At 65.7% G+C, this 27,754-nt stretch overlaps 1 protein-coding gene across 1 annotated transcript; it reads left to right on the forward strand.

Moving 5' to 3' along the window:
• On the forward strand, positions 1-27,754 carry LOC130849329 (mucin-2-like). Its single transcript, XM_057728134.1, has 51 exons — positions 1-76; positions 1,070-1,340; positions 2,135-2,249; positions 2,585-2,681; positions 2,764-2,873; positions 3,029-3,239; positions 3,457-3,582; positions 4,058-4,175; positions 4,334-4,472; positions 4,561-4,671; positions 4,760-4,829; positions 4,961-5,098; positions 5,196-5,357; positions 5,828-5,922; positions 6,109-6,235; positions 6,618-6,873; positions 7,000-7,052; positions 7,177-7,277; positions 7,651-7,802; positions 8,028-8,166; positions 8,479-8,589; positions 8,675-8,854; positions 8,992-9,231; positions 9,698-9,854; positions 10,007-10,138; positions 10,584-10,731; positions 11,099-11,142; positions 11,496-11,696; positions 12,646-13,002; positions 13,174-13,818; positions 14,380-14,589; positions 15,694-15,951; positions 19,823-20,065; positions 20,341-20,552; positions 20,916-21,090; positions 21,525-21,772; positions 22,333-22,516; positions 22,807-23,032; positions 23,700-23,878; positions 24,157-24,226; positions 24,350-24,450; positions 24,558-24,589; positions 24,747-24,924; positions 25,123-25,227; positions 25,476-25,516; positions 25,751-25,873; positions 25,969-26,067; positions 26,459-26,587; positions 26,765-26,804; positions 27,138-27,264; positions 27,379-27,754. Exons 1-51 carry the CDS (start codon positions 1-3, stop codon positions 27,599-27,601), a joined length of 8,085 nt encoding a protein of 2,694 aa, XP_057584117.1. The 3' UTR covers positions 27,602-27,754.

Below are 27,754 nucleotides of genomic sequence, written 5' to 3' on the forward strand. Positions count from 1 at the left end.
ATGGGGCTGCCACTAGCCCGTCTGGTGGCCCTCTGCCTGGCTCTGACCTGGGCTGGGGGCACGGAGCTCCGGAGAGGTGAGAGGGGTGCGGGCAGGAAGGCTGGGAGGCCCGGAGCAGACAGTCCTGCCTGGAGTAGGAGGTGTCTTCCTCGACCCAGGCTTTGGGGTGGACGGCCTGGGCTGGGCACCCTGCAGCCCCCACCCCTGCTGACTTTGGGTGGAGGGAAGGAAGGCAGGAAGAAAGGCAGGAGCGGGGAACGGGGTCCTGGGTTCCCACCATCATTTTGAAGGTAATCGTGCGGCCAAGGTGCCTGTGCAGGGGGCAGTTCCAGGTCGATGCCCCAGGCTGGGTGGCTGTCTGCGGGCCTGGGGGAGGAAGGGGCCCACCAGGAGGGGCCAGGCCAGGGGAGGCCCCCCAGTCCCAGGTATCAGGGACCCTTGGAGGGTCGAGACCAAGATGGCCCCTTCTACAGAGCCGGCTGTTTGGGCCTCTGCTCAGGGGCGACTTCAGCCAGAGAAGACAACGCGCACGTACAATGGGGACATCGCTGTCCCGGCAGGGCTGCTGGGGTCAGGGGTGGGGGGAGGGGGCTGGCCCCGTATGTGGGCTTCCTCTGAGGGGTCCGGCGCAGTCATCATGCTGAATAAGGGGAGGCTGGAGCAGGGTGGGGGTGCTGGCCGGGGCACTCGGATGGACAGAGTGTGGCGGTGACCGGGGTGAGGGCACAGGGCCAGGCTGACAGGGCGCCCAGGGAGCCAGAAAGCCCCTCTGGCCCCACTCCCCACTCAGCACACGGCCGCATCCCCTGCAGGGTCAGGGTGCGAGGGTGTGGCAGCTGGAGACGCCCTTTCAGGGGCTGAGACCACCTTGGTGGGGTGACTGACGTCTAGCAGAGGCCCCGCTGCAGGACGAGTCTCCGCGGGGCCTGGGCGGAGACCCCCATGGGCTCCGAGCCGCTGCCGGGCGCCCCTGGAGGGTCCCCAGACGGCTGCTGCCGGGCTGGGGCTGCGGATGGACGGGCCTCCTGGCGGCCTGGGCTGCTCACGCGTCCACCTGCTGCGCCCCCAGAAGGCAGGACCCGGAACCACGGCCACAACGTCTGCAGCACCTGGGGCGACTTCCACTACAAGACCTTTGACGGCGACGTCTTCCGCTTCCCTGGGCTGTGCGACTACAACTTCGCCTCCGACTGCCGGGACGCCTACAAGGAGTTTGCTGTGCACCTGAAGCGGGGCCCCGGCCGCAGTAGGGGCCCCCCCCAAGTGGAGTACATCCTGCTGACCATCAAGGACGACACCATCTACCTCACCCCCCAGCTTGAGGCGGTGAACGGAGCCGCGTGAGTGGTCAGGCAGGGCCCCTCCCCTGTCCTGGGACCTGGGCCGCCCTGCACCGCCTCTCTGCCGGTGGCCCCCCCCACCGCCGCCCCCAGCCTGGCAAGCTCCCTTGGCCCCTCTCTCTTGAGAGTGCAGGGGTCTGCATCCATGTCATCGGTTCATTCAACAAACACGGATGAGCCCCCGCGGGACTCCCGTGGGTGCGTCTCCTCCAGCCCCCCTGCTGGGGTCCCGCCAGGCTCTGGGCTTGGCCGTCCTGGTCGGGTGGCCTGGCAGCCCCAGGCTAGGGTTACAGGAGTCCCGGTGTCCCGCATTGTTTCGGGAACAATGCGGCTCTGAGCACACTTCTGCCCGGGGGGTCCCCCACCTGCAGGGTTTGCCGTTCCCCAGCTACAGGGGATTTTGTTTCCCTCCCCCCCACCACAGCCCAGGCTCAGAGTGGGCATGGGTACCGACCCACAGGGGCGTGTGGGGTGGGCACAGCACCCGCCCTGGGCATGGGGTGGGTGGGGCTTTTCCAGCCTGGCCCTGCCTCCCCCCAGGGCTCTTACGGGCTGGGTTGGGGGGGCAGGTGGAGGGCCTGCCCAGAACAGAGCCTGGGGAGGGGGTGTGCAGAGGGCAGTGGGCCGGAGGGTGTGGCTCTGCCCCAAGGACCCGGCCGGGCTGGTGGACAGCGGCTCGGCCGCTGCTTGAGTGGCCCCTGGCGGGAGCTGGGCACCCCACCCACGCGCACAGCCTCTGCCCCGGCCCGCATGGGTGCAGGGTGGGCTGGCGTGACCCCCGTGCCCGCCCCCAGGGTCAGCGCCCCGCACTACAGCCCCGGGCTGCTCATCGAGAGGAGGGACACCTACACCAAGGTCTATTCCCGCGCCGGCCTCACGCTCACGTGGGACCGGGAGGACTCGGTCATGGTGCGTCATGGGCTCAAGGACCGGGGGGACCGAGGGGGGCCGGGGGGGCCAGGGCGCCGTGTGCCTTCAGGTGGGCGGGGAGGCTGGTGGCAGGGACGGGGCGCAGTGGCACACCCTGTAAGAGGCCCTCCGGCCCGGGTGGTGGGCCGGCCCTGCCCCCTCCCCAAAGGCCTCCTGGTCCTCAGCGCTGCCAGGACCCCCACCCCCTCCCCTGGCCGAGCCCAGCTCTCCCACCATGGCTGACGCCCGTTCAGACAAGGCTCTGAGGCCCACCTGGCTGCCGGGGGGGTCCTGGCGCCCCACGCCCTGCTCACTTGCACCCCTTCCCCCGACAGCTGGAGCTGGACAGTAAGTTCCGGAACCACACGTGTGGCCTCTGCGGTGACTACAATGGCCTTCAGAGCTACTCTGAGTTCCTCTTGGACGGTGAGGGCCTCCCCGGGCCTCGGTGGGCGGGCTGTGGGCAGGCTCCTGGGCTCCCCCATCCCCCCCGCTGAAGGGCTGTGCCCCCCAGGTGTGCTCTTCAGTCCCATCGAGTTTGGGAACCTGCAGAAGATCAACAAGCCGGAGATGGTGTGCGATGACCCCGAGGAGGCTCCGGCCTCCACGTCCTGCTCTGAGCACGTTAGTCGCTGGCCGCTGTGGGGGTGGGGCTAGGGGAGCAGAGCCGGCACCTCCCCCAGGGCCGCCCGCTGGCCTCTGCTGGGCACCGGTGGGGAGGTGGAGGGCAGGAGGGCGTGGGCAGCCCCCCATGGCTCCCGTCCCCGTCTACCCACCAGCGCGCTGAGTGTGAGCGGCTGCTGACGGATGCGGCCTTCGAGGGCTGCCAGGGCCTGGTGCCGCTGGAGCTGTACGTGCAGGCCTGCGTGCAGGACCGCTGCCAGTGCCCGCAGGGCGCCTCCTGCACCTGCAGCACCATCGCCGAGTTCTCCCGCCAGTGCTCCCACGCCGGGGGGCAGCCGGGGAACTGGAGGACCGCCTCGCTCTGCCGTAAGTGCCGGGTGGGGACCGGGTGGGGAGGCCAGGGCCTGGGCAGCCCGCGGGGGACCATCCGCGGGGAGCATGGCGGCCTCGGTGGGCACAGGGCGGGGCGGCCTGGTGCCCCAGGCTGGGAGCCACAGTCGTGGGGTGCGAGGCCAGCACGGACCCTTCGCGGTGCCCGCTGCACGCGGCTCCTCGGCTCAGGGGCCTGCCTTTGCCTGTCCAGCCAAGAGCTGCCCCGGGAACATGGTTTACCTGGAGAGCGGCTCGCCCTGCATCGACACCTGCTCGCACCTGGAGGTCAGCAGCCTGTGTGAGGAGCACCGCATGGACGGCTGTTTCTGCCCAGAAGGTGAGGGCTGAGGACACGGGCAGTGGCGGGGGTGGGGGCAGAGGGCACGCCCTGAAGTACCACCCCCCACCCCGACCTGTGCCCAGCGAGGCCACCTCGCTGCCTGGGCCTCAACCCTCAGCTGTGCTGAGGGGCAGTGACGGCACGGGGCCCTGCATGGAGGTCAGGGGACAAGATCCAGGTAGACCCCCCAACACACACACAGCAGTGCCACCTTCCTGGTCGTGTCCCCGAGGACAGGCCTCCTCCGGCCTGGCCTGGGGCTCTGAGCCTGGAGGCAGGGCCTTCAGACACAGCGTGGGGACCACAGGTGTCCCCCAGAGGCCCAGAGGTGTCTGCGGGTGGTAGGCCTGGCCAGCAGCGCCTCCTTGGGGAGGCCGGCCCCTGGCTGTGGCCCTGGGAATGGCAGCCCCGCCAGGGGGGATCCTGCCACTGTTCGGGGTGGGGGAACAGAACCTGTCCCGCGCTGTCCCAGGCACTGTGTACGATGACATCAAGGGCAGTGGCTGCATCCCTGTGAGCGAGTGTCACTGCAAGCTGCACGGACAAACGCACGAGCCCGGAGAGCAGGTCACCAACAACTGCGAGCAGTGGTGGGTCCCGGGGCCGAGGGTCCCGGGGGGCTGGGGGTCCAGGCTGGGGCGTCCTGGCGGGACCAGGGTCCAGGCGGGCTCGGTGGTCCGGGCGGGGCAGAGGTCCAGGCGGGCTGGGGGTGGCGGTCGACCCTGACCTCGGCCCTGCTGCCCGACAGTGTCTGCAAAGCCGGCCGCTGGGTGTGTCAGGACCTGCAGTGCCCCGGGACCTGTGCCCTGGAGGGCGGCTCCCACATCACCACCTTCGACCGGAGGAAGTACACATTCCACGGGGACTGCTACTACGTGCTGACCAAGGTGGGCCGGCGCCGCGGTGGGCTTGTGGGCAGAGCTGGACCCCCGCCCAGCCTCCGTGTGGCTGCAACGCCCTCTGCCCTCCCCGCAGGGCACCCACGACGACTCCTACGCCCTCCTGGGCGAGCTGACTCCCTGCGGCTCCACGGACAAGCAGACCTGCCTGAAGACGGTGGTGCTGCTTGCCGACAACAAGAAGAACGTGGGTGCCGCTGCCCTCTGCCCTCCCGGCCCTCCCCGGGGCCCCAGGGCCCTTCTCAGCCCCTGTGTCCCCTTGGCCTCGTCCGCAGGTGGTGGCCTTCAAGTCAGACGGCAGCGTGCTGCTGAATGAGCTGCGGGTGAGCCTGCCGCACGTGGCAGGTGAGTCCTGCTTTGGGCGCCCGGGCTGGGGCGGGGGCGGGGGCGGGGGCAGACACAGGGGGAGGGGGACGGGGGAGGGAGGGCAGCCTGCCCACAGGCCCGCGCGGCCCCTCACCACCCCTGCCTTGCAGCGAGCTTCTCCATCTTTCAACCGTCCTCCCACCACCTCGTCGTGACCACCGCCTTCGGCCTCAGGCTGCAGGTGCAGCTGGTGCCCGTCATGCAGCTCTTCCTGACGCTGGACCAGGCCGCCCAGGGGCGCGTGCAGGGTGAGCGGCCCTGCCCCCAGGCGCCCCCCACACGGGCCTCCCTCGGGCCTGCCCCTGGCGACCCCTGACCCTTCCCAACCCTGTCCTGGCCCCTCAGGCCTCTGTGGGAACTTCAACGGCCTTGAAAGTGATGACTTCCAGACGCCCGGTGGGCTGGTGGAGGCCACGGGCGCCGGCTTCGCCAACACCTGGAAAGCACAGTCGAGCTGCCAAGACAAGCTGGACTGGCTGGACGACCCCTGCTCCCTCAACATTGAGAGCGGTGAGGCTCGGCCTCTGGGGAGCTGGCCCCTCGCAGACGGGGCTCCCGGTGGGACGTGGCGGCCGGGTGGGGCGTGGAGGCAATGGGCCCGCTGTCCACCTGCCGTTGTCTGCCTCGCGGCTGGTTTATGGTGGCCCACGGTGGCGGCCCGCCAAGTGACACGGCAGAGGGGCCAGGGCTGCTAATCACTGGGTGGTGGCCTTCGTCTGGGGGCTGGCCTGGTGCCTCGACAGGACACCCTAACGCCTGCCAGGTCACCTGCCACGTCCGGGAGGTGGAGAGAGGCGAGGGGTGGGAGCCCTGGCCATGCAAAGGGGCACCGTCCTGTGCTGACCTGCCCTGGAGGGCGGGGGCCTGGATTTGGTCCACCAAGGGGACAGTGTCTGCTCCAGCCTGGGCAGCCGGGCACCTGGAGCTGGGGGACCTGCTGGAGGGCCGGCCCCGCTAAGCAGCTGTACCCTCCGCAGCCAGCTACGCTGAGCACTGGTGCTCCCTGCTCAAGAAGAAGGAGACCCCGTTTGGCAGGTGCCACTCTGCCGTGGACCCAGCCGAGTATTACAAGGTGTGTGGGCCCCCTAGGTGTTCCCCTCCCCCCTGGCTGAGCCGGACAGGCTGCCCGCTGCGTGTGTGCACGAGCACGTGTGTGTAGCTGTGTGTGTGCATGTGCGTAAGTGCTGCATGTCTGAGCGCTCACATGGGCGTGATGTCTCCCAGCCGGCTCCCCCTGACTGCCCTGTTTGCCCCCCAGAGGTGCAAATATGACTCGTGCAACTGCCAGAACACAGAGGACTGCATGTGCGCGGCCCTGTCCTCCTACGTGCGCGCCTGTGCCGCCAAGGGCGTCATGCTGTGGGGCTGGAGGGAGCGCGTCTGCAGTGAGTGCCTGTGTCCTGGGCTCGGGCCGGCCATCGGGTCACTGCTGTCCCCGGTGGCAGCTCGCCCTGGCCGTCGAGGGTCGAGGGTGCAGGGGGGTGACGTCGCTCCCTGCTTTACCGGCCAGGAAGCAGCAGGAAACCAGCCCCGGCCACTCTGCTTGCAGGGAGGGGCCTGGAACTGTGGCCGCAGTTCCCTAGCCCAGAAGGGGAGGTGTGTGGGGCTGGGGCACCTGTGTGGCCAGGGTGGTCCCGGGGTGACTGCCCTTGTTGGCCCCGTGATGGGGCGGGCGTCCTGGCTGGAGGCGGGGCTCAGGGATGGCCTTTGGGGAAAGGAGTTGGGGGCCACACTGCCTCCCCTCACGCCGCCCCCTCCCCTCTGCAGACAAGGACGTGGGCTCCTGCCCCACGTCGCAGGTCTTCCTCTACAACCTGACCACCTGCCAGCAGACCTGCCGCTCGCTGTCCGAGTCCGACACCCACTGCCTCAAGGACTTTGTGCCCGTGGATGGCTGCGGCTGCCCCGACCGCACCTTCCTAGATGAAAAGGGCCGCTGCGTGCCCCTGGCCAAGTGCTCCTGCTACCACCATGGCCTCTACCTGGAGGCGGGGGAGGTGGTCCTGAGGCAGGAGGAGCGATGGTGGGTGAACTAGGCCCGGGGGGGAGGGCCAGCTCTGCTTGGGGGGCCCACGCCCCTTCCCAGCCCCACAGAGCCCCTGGGCCTGCCCTTTGAAGGCCCCTGGTCACCCCCACCTCCCCCTCGCAGCGTTTGCCGGAACGGGAGGCTGCATTGCATACAGGTCAAGCTGATCGGCCAGAGTAAGTGGCCGCTGCCCTGTGCATGGCCTCCCGCCCCCCAGCTTGCTCCCCCACCCCCTCTGTTGCCCGCCCAAGACCCCCCCCCGACCTCAACCGAGCTAAGGTGGCCCCTGCCATCCCGCAGGCTGTACGGCCCCGAAGATCCACGTGGACTGCAACAACCTGACGGTGCTGGCCATCCAGAAGCCCAGGCCCATCAGCTGCCAGACGCTGGCTGCTGGCTACGTGCGTGCTGGGGGGCTGCCGTGGAGTGGGGTGCAGGCGGGCTCCCGCGTGGCCCCGAGGCTCCGGACCTCGCGCCCCCTGGACACACAGGCTTGCTGGCCCTACCCGTTCCTCGGGGAAAGTGGCTGCCCTCGGGGCCCCGCCCAGCCCTCTGGGGGCACGGGGACCCGTGTAGGGGCCCCTGGCAGGCCTCTCTCCCCTGTCTCCCAGCCCAGTGGTGAGCCCGGGGGCAGGGCTCCAGAGGCAGGACCAGGGAGAGACGCTGAGGGTCAGAGGGTGGGGGTGGGGGGACACGAGGGGGGTGTCTGCAGCGTCAGAAGAGGGGCCAGGCATCCTGGGCCTGGCACCGAATCCCTTCCCAACTGCCCCCCAGTACCAGACGGAGTGCGTCAGCGGCTGCGTGTGCCCCGAGGGGCTGATTGACGATGGCCGGGGCGGCTGCGTGGTGGAGAAGGACTGCCCGTGCACGCACAACAAGGAGCTGTACTCCCCTGGGGACAAGATCCAGGTGGACTGCAACACCTGGTAAGTGCCCTGGCCCCACCCCCCTCCGTGGGGCCGGCTGGGGTCTGCAGGGCCATGTGACCTCCCATCTGGCTGGCAGGGCCCTGGCCCGGATCGGGGCTGGGACAGGCGTGGTCCGTGAGCCTGCTGGGGGGCTTGCCGCACGGTGCCAGGCCGCACCCTGACCAGGGGTGAGGGACCTGGGCCCCTGTAGCCCCTCCAGGCCCCCCATCTCGCTCTCCTCAGCACCTGCCAGAAAGGGCGCTGGGCGTGCACACAGTCCATATGCTACGGCACCTGTGCCATCTATGGGAGTGGCCACTACATCACCTTCGACGGGAAGTACTATGACTTTGATGGACACTGCTCCTACGTGGCCGTTCAGGTGAGGCTGGGGCACGGCCAGGACCTGACTCTGCTTTGTGGCGCCTGCTCTGCTGGCCTGGGCTGCTCCCACCCAGTGAGGAGGCTCCAGGGTGGGAGGGGAGCCCTTCCTCAGTACCCCCTTTCCATGACCCTCCCGTGGGTGTTGGGGGGGCGTGGAATGCACAGAGCCATGTGTGTGTGGATGGGGGGTTACGGCCTCACTCAACAGAGGCGGGGCTGAGGCCTGACCAGGCCCAGCTGGGTGCAGTGCCCAGGACCCTCGTGGCTGGGCGGCCCGGCTCACCTGGCTCATGTGCGCGCCGGCCCCCAGGACTACTGCGGCCAGAATTCCTCCCTGGGCTCCTTCAGCATCATCACCGAGAACGTCCCCTGTGGCACCACGGGCGTCACCTGCTCCAAGGCCATCAAGATCTTCATAGGGGTGAGCGCTGCCTGCCCCTGGGCACGCCTGGTCCCGGGGGCGCCCTCAGACCGGGCCCGTGACGCAGCCTCTCCCCTGGGCACAGAGGACGGAGCTGAAGTTGGAGGACAAGCACCGCATGGTGATCCAGCGGGACGTGGGCCACCACGTGGCCTACACCACGCGGGACGTGGGCCAGTACCTGGTGGTGGAGGCCAGCGTTGGCATCATCGTCATCTGGGACAAGAGGACCACCGTCTTCATCAAGCTGGCCCCCACCTACAAGGTGTGCAGCCGCCTGCCCGCCCGGCCGGCGCTCGCCGCTCGCCTGTGCGCCCCCCTGGGCCTGCCGGGCACACGGGGGGCCAGCCCCTCTGTCCCGCGAGCCCACAGCGAAGACTCCTGGCCGGCTTGTCTCCGCAGGGCACCGTGTGCGGCCTGTGCGGAAACTTCGACCAGCGATCTAACAACGACTTCACCACGCGGGACCACATGGTGGTGGACAGCGGGCTGGACTTTGGGAACAGCTGGAAGGAGGCCCCCACCTGTCCGGACGTGAGCACCACCCCTGAGCCGTGCACCCTGAACCCCAACCGCCACTCCTGGGCCGTGAAGCAGTGCAGCATCATCACAGACCGGGTCTTCCAGGCCTGCCACAGCAAGGTGGGCGGGGCGCATGCGGGGCGTGGGCGGGGCGCTGGCGGGGCCGCACGTGTGGGCGGGGCGTGGGCGAGGCAGTCTCCCTGCCGGGTCACCCGGTGTTATCTGTCCTCCAGCTTCAGCTCCATCTTCTGTGTCCTTTGGACGCATCACCAGAGGTCCAGCCTTCCCTCTGAGACCCCTGGCTGGGCCCCCAGCTCTGTACCTTCCAGGGAGGGAGAAAGGACACAACCCCTTAAGGCCCAGACGGCCTTCAGCTCCCAGCAGTGGTGTGCGGTGGGCAGGTTTGGCCCATCGTCGCTGGACCTCCCCTGCCAGCCCCACTGGAGCCCTGGGGGGTGGTGCTGGGCAACTGTGCCCTGTCCCAGAAGCAGGGCCGGCCTCGGGGTCCTGAGCCTCTCTGGCAGCAGGGGAAGGCCTGGCCCCACGAGGGCAGCGTGGACCCGGCACATGGAGGCTCCTCCCCCAGGTGGACCCCAAGCCCTTCTACGAGGCCTGCGTCCACGACTCGTGCTCCTGCGACACCGGTGGGGACTGTGAGTGCTTCTGCTCCGCCGTGGCCTCCTACGCCCAGGAGTGCACCAGGGAGGGGGCCTGTGTGTTCTGGAGGACTCCCGACCGGTGCCGTGAGTGCCCACCTGTCCTGGACCCGGGGTGCCGGTGTGGTGGGCTGGGGGCCGCTGCCCTGTGGGTGGGGCTGCTGCATGGGGGACGGGGCGTATGTGGCCCCCTCCCCGCCTCCCGTGCCCAGCCTGAGTCTGGCCCCCCTCCCCCCCAGCCATATTCTGCGACTACTACAACCCCCCGCACGAGTGCGAGTGGCACTACGAGCCCTGCGGGAACCGCAGCTTCGAGACCTGCCGGACCATCAATGGCATCCACTCCAACATCTCTGTGTCCTACCTGGAGGGTGAGGGACCCTGGGGGCCGGGACCCGCGTTCCGGGGCAGCTTGTTCATCAGACAGGGGGCTGGGAGCCTGAGCTGAGATCCCACCCTCGCCCTCGAGACAGGAAAGGGGCAGGTTAATGCAGTGCGGTAGGTCAGGGGTGAAGGTGCTGCGGGGAAAGGGCAGAGCAGGGCAGGGTGGGGGCTGGGGAGGCCTCTGCGGGGCCTTTGAGCCGAGAACAAGCTGAGGACCAGAGAGAAGATCTGGGGAGGGAGCAGTGGGTGGGGCCTGGCTGTCCCTTTGTCCACGTGGCAGTGTGAGGGCCCCAGGAGGGTGGGGAGGTCAGGCGCCTGGCTTCCCAGAGGGCATGCTGGAGGAAGGAGCTGCCAGGGTGGGGAGGATGGGTCGGGTCTGGTGGATGTGGGGTCCTCCGTGCTGGTCCAAGCCCAGAGAGCTGTGCCCACCAGGCTGCTACCCCCGGTGCCCTAAGGAAAGGCCCATCTACGACGAGGACATGAAGGCATGTGTCACAGCGGACAAGTGTGGCTGCTACATCGAGGACACTCGCTACCTACCGGGGCAGTCTGTGCCCACAGAGGAGAGATGCTACTCTTGGTACCTAAGCTCACATCATAGGGGCCTGGGGGAGCTCAGCGCACACGCACACGCACAGCCACCTCCACGCGCACACACACCGGCGTGCAGTGTTCACGTACACACATGTGGACACATGGCCGCCCGCACACAGGAACCGGGGGAGGGGAGAGGTGGGCCCTCCTTCCTTCCGCTCCGCGTGCCTTGACCCCACCATGCCCACAGCAGGCACCTAGGCGGGTGCTCCTGGAGTGGGCCTTTGGGGTAGCGCCCTGAGGCTTTGGACCGGTCGCAGGGGTATGGGCGGGAGGGCAGAGGCCGGCAGGGAGAGGCTGGCAGGGAGAGGCCAGCGTTTCCTCGGGCCTGCAGCCTTGCACTTGCTTTTCAGTGTGTGTACCAATTCCTCGCAAGTTGTCTGCTGGCCAGAAGAAGGTAACCTGCCTGCACCTGGACTCTCCTGGGCCGTGGTTGGGCTCAGTCCCCCTTCCCCCTCTTCTTCCCATGGCTGCCCTGGGACACTCCCAGCTCAGATGTGCCTCTGATTTGCAGCAGCCCCTGGGGCTCACCTGACACGCTTGTGTTTCTCCTAACGGGGAGCCGATGCCCCTTCTGTGATGTAGCTTCCGTGCCGTGATGGGCACCCCTTAGATTCTGGGAATCGGGTCTCGAGCTGGTTTGCCATTGGTTGGAAGTGGGGGAAACCAGTCCTCCCCTATTGGGACAGACCAAGGGGGCCTATGAGTCTCTGCCTTGTTCCTGATGTGTTGACGTCGGCCTCCCCCCAGGGAAGGTTGTCATCAGTACCCAGAACGGCTCCTTCTGCTACCGGGAGGTCTGCGGCCCCAACGGGACGGTGGAGAAAGACTTCAGCATCTGCACGTCCGCCTCCCCACCGTCGTCCCCCTCAACACTCACCACCAGCACCTCTGTCACCTCCACCCCCTCCTCGACCACCACCACCACCACCACTGTGTCCTCCAGCACAGGTAAGGTCCCCTTGGCACACAACCCATGCCCCCGGGTCCTGCCTTCTCCTGAGCCCGGCAGGGGAGGCCTTTCCAGGCAGGTGGGAAGTGATGCTGACGTGTGCCTCTCAACGCGGGGAGTGTCCCCCGGCTCCCCTCCCAGCGGCTCAACCACACTGCTGAGCCCAGACCACAGTGACCCAGGAAAGTACCGCTGAGGGTGAGAGGAGGCAGAGAGACACCCTCGGGTCCCTCTGCATTTGCTGGGGTTGACAGCCACCGGGAAAAGAAACTTGTAAACTTAAAGAGATTAAAAAAAACCCTCAGAACTGTAGAGTGACATCCTCTTTCCCTCCATTTTACTGCTGTGCCATCTTCCCCTTCAACAACTCCAAGTAAGTCATGTTCACGGCATTCCCGATGGTACAGGGTGACGAGCCGCAGAAAGCTGCCGGGCGCCTCCCTCGAGACCCGGACATGGGCCGGGCTGGGCGGGCCGGGCCGCCGGCTCAGGCACCGAAGACGCTGTATTTTGGTGACTCGATTCCCCAATTTGCAGAGCCCAGGGACTCACGCAGGGGACTTGACCAGCTCAGGGTGAAAACATCGGTCAAGAGTCCACACCCAGCCCCTGCCGACGTGCTTCCTAGCAGCACTGGATGGCCCTTTCCTTATTTATTTGTTTGGCATAAGGATTTGAAAGTAGCTAAGGAAGGGGCACTAGGCTGGCGCTCTGAGGCCTGGGTCTGTCACTGGTGTGGCGTGGGGGTTCTCGGGTCTTGAGCTGCAGAAGGAGGGGAGAAGTGGAGGGTGGAAGTTTGGGCTCAGCCTAAAGTCTCTGAGCTGACACTGGGCCCTTTGGTGGTGACGGGGACAGCAGGTCACGGGGGTCTGAGTTCTCCGAGTCCCACTGACCTCCCGAAAGGCGCGCCCCAGCCTGGCTGAACAACACTGGGTCTTGCTTGTCTAGAGCCGCCCTGCTTCTGGTCCGACTGGATCAACAATGACCACCCCAGCCTCGGCAGTGACGGTGGAGACCAAGAGACGTTCGACCACGTCTGCGAGGCCCCCGAGGACATCCAGTGCAGGTTGGCGACGGAGCCCCACCCCAGCTGGGAGGAGGTGGGCCAGAAGGCTCAGTGCAGCGTCTCCTCCGGGTTCATCTGCAAGAATGATGACCAGTTTGGAAACGGACCTTTTGGGCTCTGCTATGACTACGAGATACGAGTCAATTGTTGCCGGCCACCAACCACCGCCCCCCCACCACCAACCACCACCCCCACCCCACCAACCACAACCCCCACCACCACACCAACTACCATCACCACTACCTCCCCACACACCACCACCACCACCCCTTCCCCAACCACCACCCTCACTCCCCCACCCCCTAGCACCACCACCCCACCAACCACCACACCCACCACCACCCTCACCCCCACACCCTCTACCACCACCACCCCACCAACCACCACCCCCCCACCACCAACCACCACCCCCACCCCACCAACCACAACCCCCACCACCACACCAACTATCACCACTACCTCCCCACACACCACCACCACCACCCCTTCCCCAACCACCACCCTCACTCCCCCACCCCCTAGCACCACCACCCCACCAACCACCACCCCCACCACCACCCTCACCCCCACACCCTCTACCACCACCACCCCACCAACCACCACCCCCACCACCACCCTCACCCCCACACCCTCTACCACCACCACCCCACCAACCACCACCCCCACCACCACCCTCACCCCCACACCCTCTACCACCATCACCCCACCAACCACCACCCCCACCACCACCACTCCCACCTCAACAACCACCAGAGCACCCACTACATGTTTCCCATGCTGCCAATGGACTGGCTGGTGGGATTCTGGTAAACCAGACTTTACCAAAGAAGGTGGAGACATTGAGTCCCCAGAGAAGGTCTGTACGTTGGGCTGGGTGCAGAACATCTCCTGCAGAGCTACCATGTTTCCCGACGTTCCCCTCGAAAAGCTTGGACAGACTGTCACCTGTAACACCTCTGTTGGGCTCATGTGCCAAAACCGTGATCAGAAGCCAGGGGGAGCCACCCACACACCTTACTGCCTCAACTATGAGATCAATGCCTACTGCTGTGCTTGTGGACCAACACCTGGCTGTGTCTCCACACATTCGACCACCACCATGACCTCAACAGAGACATCAACTCCGACCCCCACCACGACCTCAACAGGGACTCCAACTCCGACCCCCACCACGACCTCAACAGGGACTCCAACTCTGACCACTACAGAGACGCCAACCACAACACCCACCACCACAGTGACCCCAACACCACCTTCCACCACCACCTCAACAGGGACTCCAACTCCGACCACTACAGAGACGCCAACCACAACACCCACCACCACAGTGACCCCAACACCACCACCCACCACCACCTCAACTGGGACTCCAACTGCAACACTCACCACCACCTCGATAGGGACACCAACTCCGACCACTACAGAGACCCCAGCCACCCCACCCACCACCACAGTGACCCCACCCACTGCACCCACCACCACTTCAACAGGGACTCCAACTGCGACATCCACCACCACCTTGATAGGGACACCAACTCCGACTACTACAGAGACGCCAACCACAACACCCACCACCACAGTGACCCCAACACCACCACCCACCACCAGTTCAACAGGGACTCCAACTCCAACCACCACCACCACAGAGACGCCAACCCCCACCACTACCACAACCACAGAGACCCCAACACCAACACCTACCACCACAGTGACCCCACCACCACCATCCACCGCCACCTCGACAGGGACTCCAACTCCGACCACTACAGAGACGCCAACCACAACACCCACCACCACAGTGACCCCAACACCACCACCCACCACCAGTTCAACAGGGACTCCAACTCCAACCACCACCACCACAGAGACGCCAACCCCCACCACTACCACAACCACAGAGACCCCAACACCAACACCTACCACCACAGTGACCCCACCACCACCATCCACCGCCACCTCGACAGGGACTCCAACTCCGACCACTACAGAGACGCCAACCACAACACCCACCACCACAGTGACCCCAACACCACCACCCACCACCACCTCAACTGGGACTCCAACTGCAACACTCACCACCACCTCGATAGGGACTCCAACTCCGACCACTACAGAGACCCCACCCACCGCACCCACCACCACAGTGACCCCACCTACCGCACCCACCACCACTTCAACAGGGACTCCAACTGCGACATCCACCACCACCTCGATAGGGACACCAACTCCGACTACTACAGAGACGCCAACCACAACACCCACCACCACAGTGACCCCAACACCACCTCCCACCACCAGTTCAACAGGGACTCCAACTCCAACCACCACCACCACAGAGACGCCAACCCCCACCACTACCACAACCACAGAGACCCCAACACCAACACCTACCACCACAGTGACCCCACCACCACCATCCACTGCCACCTCGACAGGGACTCCAACTCCGACCACTACAGAGACGCCAACCACAACACCCACCACCACAGTGACCCCACCACCACCATCCACCGCCACCTCGACAGGGATTCCAACGCCGACCACTACAGAGACGCCAACCACAACACCCACCACCACAGTGACCCCAACACCACCACCCACCACCACCTCAACTGGGACTCCAACTGCAACACTCACCACCACCTCGATAGGGACTCCAACTCCGATCACTACAGAGACCCCAGCCACCCCACCCACCACCACAGTGACCCCACCCACCGCACCCACCACCACTTCAACAGGGACTCCAACTGCGACATCCACCACCACCTCGATAGGGACACCAACTCCGACTACTACAGAGACGCCAACCACAACACCCACCACCACAGTGACCCCAACACCACCTCCCACCACCAGTTCAACAGGGACTCCAACTCCAACCACCACCACCACAGAGACGCCAACCCCCACCACTACCACAACCACAGAGACCCCAACACCAACACCTACCACCACAGTGACCCCACCACCACCATCCACCGCCACCTCGACAGGGACTCCAACTCCGACCACTACAGAGACGCCAACCACAACACCCACCACCACAGTGACTCCACCACCACCACCCACCACCACCTCAACAGGGACTCCAACTCCGACCACTACAGAGACGCCAACCACAACACCCACCACCACAGTGACCCCAACACCACCACCCACCACCAGTTCAACAGGGACTCCAACTCCAACCACCACCACCACAGAGACGCCAACCCCCACCACTACCACAACCACAGAGACCCCAACACCAACACCTACCACCACAGTGACCCCACCACCACCATCCACCGCCACCTCGACAGGGACTCCAACTCCGACCACTACAGAGACGCCAACCACAACACCCACCACCACAGTGACCCCAACACCACCACCCACCACCACCTCAACTGGGACTCCAACTGCAACACTCACCACCACCTCGATAGGGACTCCAACTCCGACCACTACAGAGACCCCAGCCACCCCACCCACCACCACAGTGACCCCACCCACCGCACCCACCACCACTTCAACAGGGACTCCAACTGCGACATCCACCACCACCTCGATAGGGACACCAACTCCGACCACTACAGAGACGCCAACCACAACACCCACCACCACAGTGACCCCAACACCACCTCCCACCACCAGTTCAACAGGGACTCCAACTCCAACCACCACCACCACAGAGACGCCAACCCCCACCACTACCACAACCACAGAGACCCCAACACCAACACCTACCACCACAGTGACCCCACCACCACCATCCACCGCCACCTCGACAGGGACTCCAACTCCGACCACTACAGAGACGCCAACCACAACACCCACCACCACAGTGACCCCAACACCACCACCCACCACCACCTCGACAGGGACTCCAACTCTGACCACTACAGAGATGCCAACCACAACACCCACCACCACAGTGACCCCAACACCACCACCCACCACCACCTCAACTGGGACTCCAACTCCGACCACTACAGAGACGCCAACCACAACACCCACCACCACAGTGACCCCAACACCACCACCCACCACCACCTCAACTGGGACTCCAACTGCAACACTCACCACCACCTCGATAGGGACTCCAACTCCGACCACCACAGTGACCCCACGCACCGCACCCACCACCACTTCAACAGGGACTCCAACTGCGACATCCACCACCACCTTGATAGGGACACCAACTCCGACTACTACAGAGACGCCAACCACAACACCCACCACCACAGTGACCCCAACACCACCACCCACCACCACCTCAACTGGGACTCCAACTGCAACACCCACCACCACCTCGATAGGGACTCCAACTCCGACCACTACAGAGACGCCAACCACAACACCCACCACCACAGTGACCCCAACACCACCTCCCACCACCAGTTCAACAGGGACTCCAACTCCAACCACCACCACCACAGAGACGCCAACCCCCACCACTACCACAACCACAGAGACCCCAACACCAACACCTACCACCACAGTGACCCCACCACCACCATCCACCGCCACCTCGACAGGGACTCCAACTCCGACCACTACAGAGACGCCAACCACAACACCCACCACTACAGTGACCCCAACACCACCACCCACCACCACCTCAACTGGGACTCCAACTGCAACACTCGCCACCACCTCGATAGGGACTCCAACTCCGACCACTACAGAGACCCCAGCCACCCCACCCACCACCACAGTGACCCCACCCACTGCACCCACCACCACTTCAACAGGGACTCCAACTGCAACATCCACCACCACCTCGATAGGGACACCAACTCCGACCACTACAGAGACCCCAACCACAACACCCACCACCACAGTGACCCCAACACCACCTCCCACCACCAGTTCAACAGGGACTCCAACTCCAACCACCACCACCACAGAGACGCCAACCCCCACCACTACCACAACCACAGAGACCCCAACACCAACACCTACCACCACAGTGACCCCACCACCACCATCCACCGCCACCTCGACAGGGACTCCAACTCCGACCACTACAGAGACGCCAACCACAACACCCACCACCACAGTGACCCCAACACCACCACCCACCACCAGTTCAACAGGGACTCCAACTCTGACCACTACAGAGACGCCAACCACAACACCCACCACCACAGTGACCCCAACACCACCACCCACCACCACCTCAACTGGGACTCCAACTGCAACACTCACCACCACCTCGATAGGGACTCCAACTCCGACCACTACAGAGACCCCAGCCACCCCACCCACCACCACAGTGACCCCACCCACTGCACCCACCACCACTTCAACAGGGACTCCAACTGCGACATCCACCACCACCTCGATAGGGACTGCAACTCCAACGCCCACCATCACAGAGACCACAACTCCCACCACCATAAAGACTACAACTCCCACCAGTACCACAACCACAGAGACCCCAACACCAACACCCACCACCACAGTGACCCCACCACCACCACCCACCACCACCTCAACAGGGACTCCAACTCCGACCACTACAGGGACGCCAACCACAACACCCACCACCACAGTGACCCCAACACCACCACCCACCACCACCTCGACAGGGACTCCAACTCCAACTACTACGGAGACCACAGCCACCCCACCCACCACCACAGTGACCCCACCCACCGCACCCACCACCACTTCAACAGGGACTCCAACTGGGACACCTACCACCACCTCAACAGGGACTGCAACTCCAACACCCACCACCACAGAGACCCCAACCCTCACCACTACCACAACCACAGAGACCCCAACACCAACACCTACCACCACAGTGACCCCACCACCACCATCCACCGCCACCTCGACAGGGACTCCAACTCCAACACCCACCACCACAGAGACCCCAACCCTCACCACTACCACAACCACAGAGACCCCAACACCAACACCCACCACCACAGTGACTGCAACACCATCACCCACCATGACCTCAACAGTGACTCCAACTCTGACCACCACTACGACCTCAACGCAGACCCCAACTCCGATCACTACAGAGACCTGGACCACAACACCCACCACCACTTCAACTGGGACTCCAACTCTGACCCCTACCACGACCTCAACACCGACTCCAGCTCCAACCACTACAGAGACCTGGACCACAACACCCACCACCACATCAACAGGGACTCCCACCCCGACTCCCAGCATTAGCACCACCAGCAGCACGGAGACCCCGACCCCGACAGGTACAGTCCCTGTGGTGACAGAATCAGCAACCCCCACAACGGGAGGCACCTTGCCCTCTGCACCTACACCTGGCACCACCCCTGCAGGTACACAGACGCCACAGCATTTGCGTGGTTATTAGTGATGTGTTAACAGTTGGTCCTCATGCTGGGGGAGCTTCATCACTCTTGGGACTTGAGTCAGGTGCCCCCCAGGGGTAGTGGTCCCCAGGAAGGCTCCAGGACTCTCCTTCCTCTCCTGCCCCCCAAGCCCTGCTGCTGGGTGTTCAGGGAGCTGCTGACCCCCCAGGACATCTTTCCTCGGGCTCTGCTGCCTGTGGCCTGTGTCCCTCAGCCCACGGCTGTGAGATGGGCTTTGTGGGCAAAGCTGTCCTGAGTGGAGACCACTGAGGCATATGGGGCCTTGTGGGGAGTAGATGCTGCCAGTCGGGTGCCCTGGGAGACCCTCCCTCTGTCCCCTCTCTTCCACCTGCACTTCCCCACTGGGGCCTCGGGGGGGCGGCTGGTCAGCCTGTTCTGGTGGACCAGTGTGCTGCGGCTCTGGTGCTGCCTGGAGCTGCTGCCTCGCCCCGTGGCCTCCCCGTTCCATACACCACGGACAGTGGGCCTTGACACTCTGCCCAACCCGGAGGCCGAGAGCAGAGGACGTGGATGTGAGGCCTCCCACGCCACGTGCCACAGCTCGAGTGAGCTGCCCACACGCACTTGCAGCCGGGCTGCCTGTGCATCTGCAAGGAGTGGACGATGCCCGCAGCCCTCATTGCACCCCCCATTCTTACAGGCTCGCCGACCTCGGGTCCCACCTCCTCGAAGACCACCCCCACCCACGGAAGCACCACAGGCCCCCCCTCCACACCCACACCCACTCCCACGACTGTGTCAACGACTCCCACGGTAACTCCCACACCAACAGGATCCCCGTCGACCACACCGCCCACACCACAGACCACCAGCACCTTGACTTCCAGTGTGTCCACCCCGACGGTGACCCCATTAACTTCCCCCACCACCATGAGCACCTCCTCGGTCCCCAGCTCCTCCCAAAAAAGATGCTGCTATTTGAATGACACGTACTACGCACCAGGTACCCAAGCTTTTCACCGTGACTCACGCTGGCGGGACTTTGCTTTCCCGGTGCTTAGGGGTCAGGCGAAGGTCTAAACTGGGAGCCTGCTTGGGAAGCTGGATGCTGGGTATGGGGGGATGTCTCCGTGGCCAGCCCCACATGCTGGCTCCACAGATCAGGGGGAAGTTGCAGGGGGGTGGGCTTCTCTCTCAGGGCCTCTGTGGGCACCTGCCTGTGTCCTCTGGTGGCCAGCCTTGTGTGGGCGATGTAAGGACTGGTCTCTCCCCTTGCAGGTGAGCTGGTGTACAACGGCACACACGGAGACACCTGCTATTACGTGAACTGCTCCCTAGAGTGCACCTTGGAGATCTTCAACTGGTCGTGCCCGTCCACACCCTCCCCAACGCCCAGCCCATCCACCCCCAGCCCCCAGCCATCCACGACATCCAGAGCGATAACCACCAGCAAGCCCCCTGCGTGCCCAGACTTCGATCCCCCCCGACAGGTCTGTGTCTGTGGGTGGCTTTTGTCCCCTCGGGCACACCCACCCACCCTCTGGGCATCCGAAGCCCCAGGTGCTGGCTTTCTGCTGGTCACGCCCCTGCCCCTACGCCCTGCACCATCCGCAGTCGGGCCAAGGCTTTAGGCAACCTCCTGGGCTCGGAGTCTGCCGTGGTCCTCCCACCTTCTCCCCCATGCCCCCTTGCTGTAGTGAGGTGGCTGGCTGCCCTCTTGGACAGGGCTGCCCTTGGCCTTCAGCCTCCTGGGCAGGGCTCTTAGGTGCTCACCCGAGGCCTCGCCTGCATGGCCCATCCCTCCTGTGGGTGCCACGCTGGCCCCGTTGACCCTGTGTCCTCCCCACCTGCAGGAGAATGAGACCTGGTGGCTGTGTGACTGCACCATGGCCACCTGCAAGTACGACAACATCGTGGTGCTGGAGAAGGTGAAGTGCGACCCCCCGCCGATGCCCACCTGCTCCAATGGCCTCACGCCCGTGCGTGTCTTGGACCCCAACAAGTGCTGCTGGCACTGGGAGTGCGACTGTAAGCCTGACGCCGTGGAGACCCTCCCCACCTTCTCCTCACTGTGGGGGGTGGGGTGGGGGGCTGCAGACCCCTGGGGGTCGTGATGGCTTTGCCGGCTGGCTGAGCGCCCGTGGAGAGTTGGGCCTGCGTTCAGAGCGATTTCTCATGCCACCTGCTTATCCCCCATCTCGGGCCGGTGGTCGGGGGCTCGCCCGGTGGAGAGCGGAGGTGGGCAGAGCTGGAGTTGGAACCCAAGCCCGGCCGCTGCGGGCAGAGGGGCAAGTGCACTCTTGGGGCTCATATGTCCCACACGTCCCGGGAACCAGACTCCGGGGCCCCCCTCGGTTTCTGCTTGCCCTTCGCACCTAACCCTTGACCCTTGACCGTGTCCTGTCCCTGTCCCAGCCCCCAGCCTGGAGCTTGGCACGGGCTCACCCCTGCTCCCCCCGCAGGCTACTGCACGGGCTGGGGGGACCCGCACTACGTCACCTTCGACGGGCACTACTACAGCTACCAGGGCAACTGCACATATGTGCTGGTGGAGGAGATCGCCCCCACCGTGGACAACTTTGGGGTCTACATCGACAACTACCACTGTGATGTCAGGGACCAAGTGTCCTGCCCTCGCACGCTCATCGTGCGCCACGAGACCCAGGAGGTGCTGGTCAAGACCGTGCACATGATGCCCATGAGGGTGCAGGTACGCTGGCAGGGAGGCTGAGGGGGCCACGGCGGGCACATGGCACGGGCTCCCTCACCCGCCGGGGGACTGGGCTTCTCCCCGCAGAGCCAGGCTGGGAGAGGGCAGGGCAGTGCTCAGCGGACACATCTCTGCGTCTGGCCCCCTGGAGGTGTTCAGGGACCCTTTGGCCTCCCCTGCTCATGCCCCTGCCACCCACCCTGGGCACAGGTCTCTGTGGTAGAAGCCCCTTCCCTGAGGACGGGGCGTGGGGGCAGGGGCTCTGTACACACCACATGGGGGTGTTGGTTCCCGAGTCCTACCCCCTGGCACGGGGGCCCCCAGGTCTCCGGGGGACTCTGAGGACAGCGCCCCTGCCACCTTGCCCCTGAGACTAGTCAGGGCAAGGATCTGGCCCAGCTCGATGGGAAGGGGGAGGGGGACAGGCAGAGATCCCCCCTCCCCCGCACTGCGCACACAGCGTGAGGACTGGTTGGGGAGGGGTGACCCCAGGTGCTCTCCGGAGGCGCAGCTCGCCCCGCCCGGCTGGCCTTCCCTGAGCCCAGGTGTCTCGGCCACAGGTGCAGGTCAACAGGCAGGTTGTGGCGCTGCCCTACAGGAAGTACGGGCTGCAGGTGTATGAGTCAGGCATCAACTACGTGGTGGACATCCCGGAGCTGGGCGCCGTCATCTCCTACAACGGTCTCTCCTTCTCCATCCGGCTGCCCTACTACCGGTTCAGCAACAACACGAAGGGCCAGTGTGGTGAGCCCCTTGGCCCTGTGCCCTGCCCTGGGGAGGGTGGCCGGGCCGAGGCTGGCTGTGGGCACCTGTCCCCCAGCTGTGGTTCTCTGTGCTGTGCAGGCCCCTACGGCCCCATCTGGGTTTAGCCCCTGTGGGAAGCCAACAGGAGCCTGGTCTAGTCTGTGCCCTCGGCCCCGGCCAGCTGGCCACCAGGGACCTGGGCTGGGAAGGTGGAGGGGTCCCGGCGGCTTGCTCAGCCTACGGGGTGGGCGGGCCTGGTTTGGGGACACGTGACCTTCCCACCGACACAGGCACGTGCACCAACACCACCTCGGACGACTGCATGCTGCCCAGTGGGGAGGTCATCGCCAACTGTGAGGTCGCGGCTGACCACTGGGTGGTGAATGACCCCTCCAAGCCGCACTGTCCCCACACCGGCTTCACCACCAGGCGCCCGGCCGCCTCGCCGTCGGTGGGCAGCAGCGCCACCACCACGTCAGGCTCTCCCTCTCTGCTCTGCGATCTCATCAAGGACAGGTGATCCCGCCTGGGCCCAGCTGCTCCCCCACCTGGTCTGCTGAACCCTGGGGCTGGGAGGGCAGAAGGAGGTTAGAGTGGGGCCCAGGACGCGGGCTCCTGATCTCCATGGGGCTGAGCGGTCTTGCAAGATATCCCTGTGCTCTTCGTGGCCCCCACCTTTCCTGCCTCCTGGGATGGTGCAGGGGCCGGCTGAGTGTGAAGCCTGGGTAGACCAGTTGACCTGGGACACAGGCAGCATCCAGGGCTGGTGTCGGGAGGGGTATCTGGGCTTAGACAGAGAGGGGGTGCTCCCAAAGCTGGCATCTGTGGGAGCGAGCAGCTCATCCCCAGAGGCGTGTGCGTCAGGGCTAGGAGGCCCCCTGCCCGCATTGCTGGAGGGGGGATCTTGGCACCTGGTGGCCGGTTAGACACAAAGCTTCCCTCTCTGGCCTGAAGCACAGCACCTCATCCTCAGGCCACAGTGCTGACCACAGTGCGTACCCCACGGTCAGCCCGCCGCTCTGCTCCCACCCTCAGCCCACGGGCGCCTGTCTGGTGGCACAGGCTGAGCTGGGCCCCGGGGCCAGCCCAGGTGGAGGCACTGGGTGGGGGGAGTGTGAGAGGGGCAGGGGGTGCTGGCCAGACAGTGACCTGCCGTGCCTCGCCCTGCGCCCCCCCTGCCCAGCTTGTTCGCCCAGTGCCATGCCGTGGTGTCCCCCAAGCACTACTACGAAGCCTGCAAATTCGACAGCGTTGCCGTGCCGGGCTCGAACGTGGAGTGCGCCAGCCTGCAGACTTACGCGGCCCTCTGTGCCCAGGAGGGTGTCTGTGTCGACTGGCGGAATCACACCCGTGGGGCCTGCCGTGAGTGCCCGCTCGCCCGCCCGCTCTGGGCTCTGCTGGGCGTTGTGCCGGAAGCCAGCCTAGGGTGGGGGGGCCAGGCCACCGGGAGACCAGCCTTGCTCAGCCCCCCGGGGGCTGGGCCCCCGCTCCTGGCTCAGGACAGCATGGGAGGCTGAGGCCACGTGTAGCCTGTGTGGGTGGGGGTGGGTCCCGTGTGGGAGGGGCTGGGCAGGATGTCACTTGGGGGGGGACATGAGCTCCCCCTTTGACTCCTGCCCGCGGTCCCGCTTCTCCTGCAGCGGTGACGTGCCCGGAGCACCGGGAGTACCGGGCCTGTGGTCCCACAGAGGAGCCCACCTGCAAGTCCAGGTCAGTCACGTGGGTGCAGCGGAGCCGCGGGCTGGCCTTCTGGTCCGGCTCCTAGGCAGCCGTGTCTGGGTCCAGTGGTCTACACTGTCCCCACACCGTCTCATGATGCCCCCCTCCCCGCAGCCCCTCCCAGACGAACAGCACACGCCTGGTGGAAGGCTGCTTCTGCCCGGAGGGCACCACCAGCTACGCGCCGGGCTTTGACGTCTGCGTGGAGCTGTGCGGTAGGCCGCCCGCCCCTCCCTCCCGGGGCTGAGCCGAGCTCCCAGCCCGCCCGCTGGGGCTGTGCTCTCGGGGCTGCGCTCACCAGGCCTGTCTGCTTCCTTCCTAGGCTGCGTGGGGCCCGACAATGTGCCCAGAGAGGTAGGCTGACCGCCTTGGTGCTGGGGCTGGACCCGCCCACGACCCCTGCACTTTGGGGGGTGGGATGGGTTGGAATAAGAACCTGGGACCCTGGCAGGCTGAGCTAGCAGGGCCTGACCGGAGCCACCGCCTCCCTGCTCCCCACTCCTCCTCACAGTTTGGGGAGCACTTCCAGTTCGACTGCAAGGACTGTATCTGCCTGGAGGGCGGTAGCGGCATCATCTGCAGTCTCAAGAAGTGCCGCCCGGAGCCCCGCGTGGAGTGCGAGGAGGACGGCACCTACCCGGTCACGGAGGTCGACCCCGCAGACACCTGCTGCAACATCACCTCCTGCAGTAAGGCGCCCGCGGGGCCCCACTGATGCCTGGTTTCTGGAGGCAGGGGCCTCAGGCGTGTCCACGGGACAGTGGGCATTGGGGGGGCCGGGGGCCCAGGCCCAGGGTCACTGCTGCAGGATGCAGCCCTGTGCGGGGGCGGTGTCAGGGCTCGGCCACGAGGGGCCGCGCTCACTGGCCCGTCTCCCCCACCTTCAGAGTGCAAGGCCAGCCTGTGCAGGGAGAAGCCCCCACTGTGCCCACTGGGCTTCGAGGTGAAGAGCAAGATGGTCCCTGGGAGGTGCTGCCCCCTCTACGCGTGTGGTAGGTGGGCCGGGGTTGGGGAGGAAGCAGGTCCAGGGTGGGCAGCTGGGGGGGGGCGGCAGTGCGATGGAGGGATGGGGGGTGGGGGTGGGGCTGAAGTGGCTCCGGTCCGGGGGCTCAGGTTCTGCACGGTGGGTGTGCCCAGCCCAGCCCCGCACCCCCACGGACCCAGCCTAGGCCACCGGCTGTGCGTCTGCCACAGGCTCAGGCAGGAGAGTCTGACCTTCTTTCCCGTTCTCCCTCCCAAGTGCCCAAGGGCGTGTGTGTTCACAAGAACGCTGAGTACCAGGTGAGCCCTGGGTGGCTGCAGGGAGCAGGGCCGGGTGCAGGGGGGCACTTCCGGGTGTGGGGTTTGGGCGGCTCTCGGCTGGCCTGGTGCCGGTGAGGGGCCCTGCTGTGGGGGCTCTGCAGCGTGAGTTGGCACCTGGGCACCCAGCTCCCCTGCGGGCGATGGGGGGTGGCGTCCTGGAGGAGGGGAGGCACCTGGGGGCCCCCGCCTCACCCGCCCTCCCTGTGCCCCAAGCCCGGCTCTCCAGTCTTTTCCTCCAAGTGCGAGAGCTGCTTGTGCAGCAACGACACGGACAGCGCCACGCAGCTCAACGTCATCTCCTGCACCCATGTGCCCTGCAGCACCTCCTGCAGCCCCGTAAGCAGCCCCTCCCCGGACGAGCGCGGCCCACCCACCCTCATTCCCGCCAAGTCCTTCCTCTTCCTACGTCAATCCGCCCGGGTGTCTCGCAGGGCTTTGAGCTGGTGGACGCCCCCGGGGAGTGTTGCAAGAAGTGCCAGCAGACCCAGTGCATCATCAACCGGCCTGGCCACCAGAACCTGGTCCTGAAGGTGTGCGCGCCTCTCCTTCCCGCACGGGCGAGGCTGAGTCCCCCTCCCCGGGCGCACAGCTCCCCACATCCTGTCTCTTATCAGGACACCTGCTGTGGGATCTGGTTCCCCCCCGGGTAGTCCAGGGTGGTCTCACCTTGATATCCTTAACTCAGTTGCATCTGAAAGACACCTTTTCCAAATCAGGTCACCTCTGCAGGATGGTGAGGGGTGGGGGTTAGGAGGTGGACCTGTCTGTGGACTACAGGCCGGTGGTCCCTGGGCCCCTCCTGGGTGTCGCCAGCCCGGTGGTTGCACTTGGCAGGGTGGTCGGGGAGCTGCCAGGTGTCTCCAGGCACCTTTCTGCGTGGGGCTCCTGCCAGGCCTCACTCAGACCCTCCGCTGCCCACAGCCCGGGGACATGAAGAGCGACCCTCTGAACAACTGCACCTTCTTCAGCTGCATGAAGATCCACGACCAGCTCATCTCCTCCGTCTCCAACATCACCTGCCCCGACTTTGACCCCAGCACCTGCCTCCCGGTGAGCGGGCCCATCACAGCCGGGAGGGGGGCCTGAATAGTCCTGTGCAGCTGGGCCTCTGGCGCCCAGACAGGTGTAGGCCCTTCTGCAGGAACTGCACCTCCCACCCCATGGCAAGAGGGGGGCTGTCGCCGCTGGGGGAGGTCTGGGGTCCCAGCTGTTTCTCCTTCCCGCCAGGGCTCCATCACTCTCATGCCCAACGGCTGCTGCAAGAAATGTGAGTGTGGGCCTCGGGTGGGCGGCCCCTGGGGCACGGGGCGCAGCCTGGGAGCAGGCTCCGCCCGGGCCCCTCGAGGGGAGGAGGGCAAAAGGGGATGGCGCCCCGGGAACCCCGTCCCCTCTGTGCCACTCTCAGCTGGACGCTGAGTTTGAGGGCATCACTGGGGCTGCCCAGGAAGCCTGAATCCCTTCCGGAGGAGGAGGAGCGGGACAGAAGCCAGCTTGCTGGAGGGGGGCCGAGGGGGGTGTTTGGGGAGGGGAGAGGGAGCAGCGAGGGGAGCGGGAGGGCCCCGAATGTGCAGACGCCCCAGCCTCTGCTCCTCCCCCCCAGGCACCCCTCTCAATGTGACCAGGACGCCGTGCTCCATCATCTCTGTGGTCAGGGAAATCTCGCACAATGGCTGCACCAAGCTGGTCACCATGAACGATTGCTCCGGGTCCTGCGGGACCTTCGCCATGTGAGTCCCAGGGCTCAAGTGGCCCTGGAGGGGGCGGCGGGGCGGGGGGGGAGGTGGTGGGGAGGCTGCGCCCACCCCAGCAGGCAGCGGCCCCTCACCCTGGCCTTCCCGCAGGTACTCGGCCAGGGCCCAGTCCCTGGACCACAGGTGCTCCTGCTGCAAGGAGCAGCGCACCAGCCAGCGGGAGGTGATGCTGCAGTGCCCGGACGGGGGCTCACTCCTCCACACTTACACCCACATCGACAGCTGTCTGTGCCAGGACACAGTGTGCGAGCTACCCTCCCAGCGCAGGGCCCGGCGCTCCGGTCCCAGGGTCCTGAGCCCATGGCAGGGATGAGCCGGGAGGGCTCGGCTGCCGAGGCCCCACCTCCACCATCTGCGCACCCCCCTCCTGCTGACCCTCTGAGCTTCCTCACCTCCTAAGCTGCCTTTTTCTCTGTGGATATTTATTTTCTGAGCCTTTGTTCAATTCTTTGCTTTCCAAAATAAA

This window comes from Hippopotamus amphibius, chromosome 3 (genome assembly GCF_030028045.1).
Source record: "Hippopotamus amphibius kiboko isolate mHipAmp2 chromosome 3, mHipAmp2.hap2, whole genome shotgun sequence".
NCBI lineage: Eukaryota > Metazoa > Chordata > Mammalia > Artiodactyla > Hippopotamidae > Hippopotamus > Hippopotamus amphibius.

Excerpts from the sequence above, each read along its gene's own strand:
- LOC130849329 (XM_057728134.1), top strand. The coding sequence starts at position 1 with ATGGGGCTGCCACTAGCCCGTCTGGTGGCCCTCTGCCTGGCTCTGACC. Across the intron at positions 13,003-13,173 it reads CACACCAACTACCATCACCA|CCACCCCACCAACCACAACC; the intron begins CTACCTCCCCAC and ends CAACCACCACCC. Across the intron at positions 21,091-21,524 it reads CTGGCACTGGGAGTGCGACT|GCTACTGCACGGGCTGGGGG; the intron begins GTAAGCCTGACG and ends CTCCCCCCGCAG.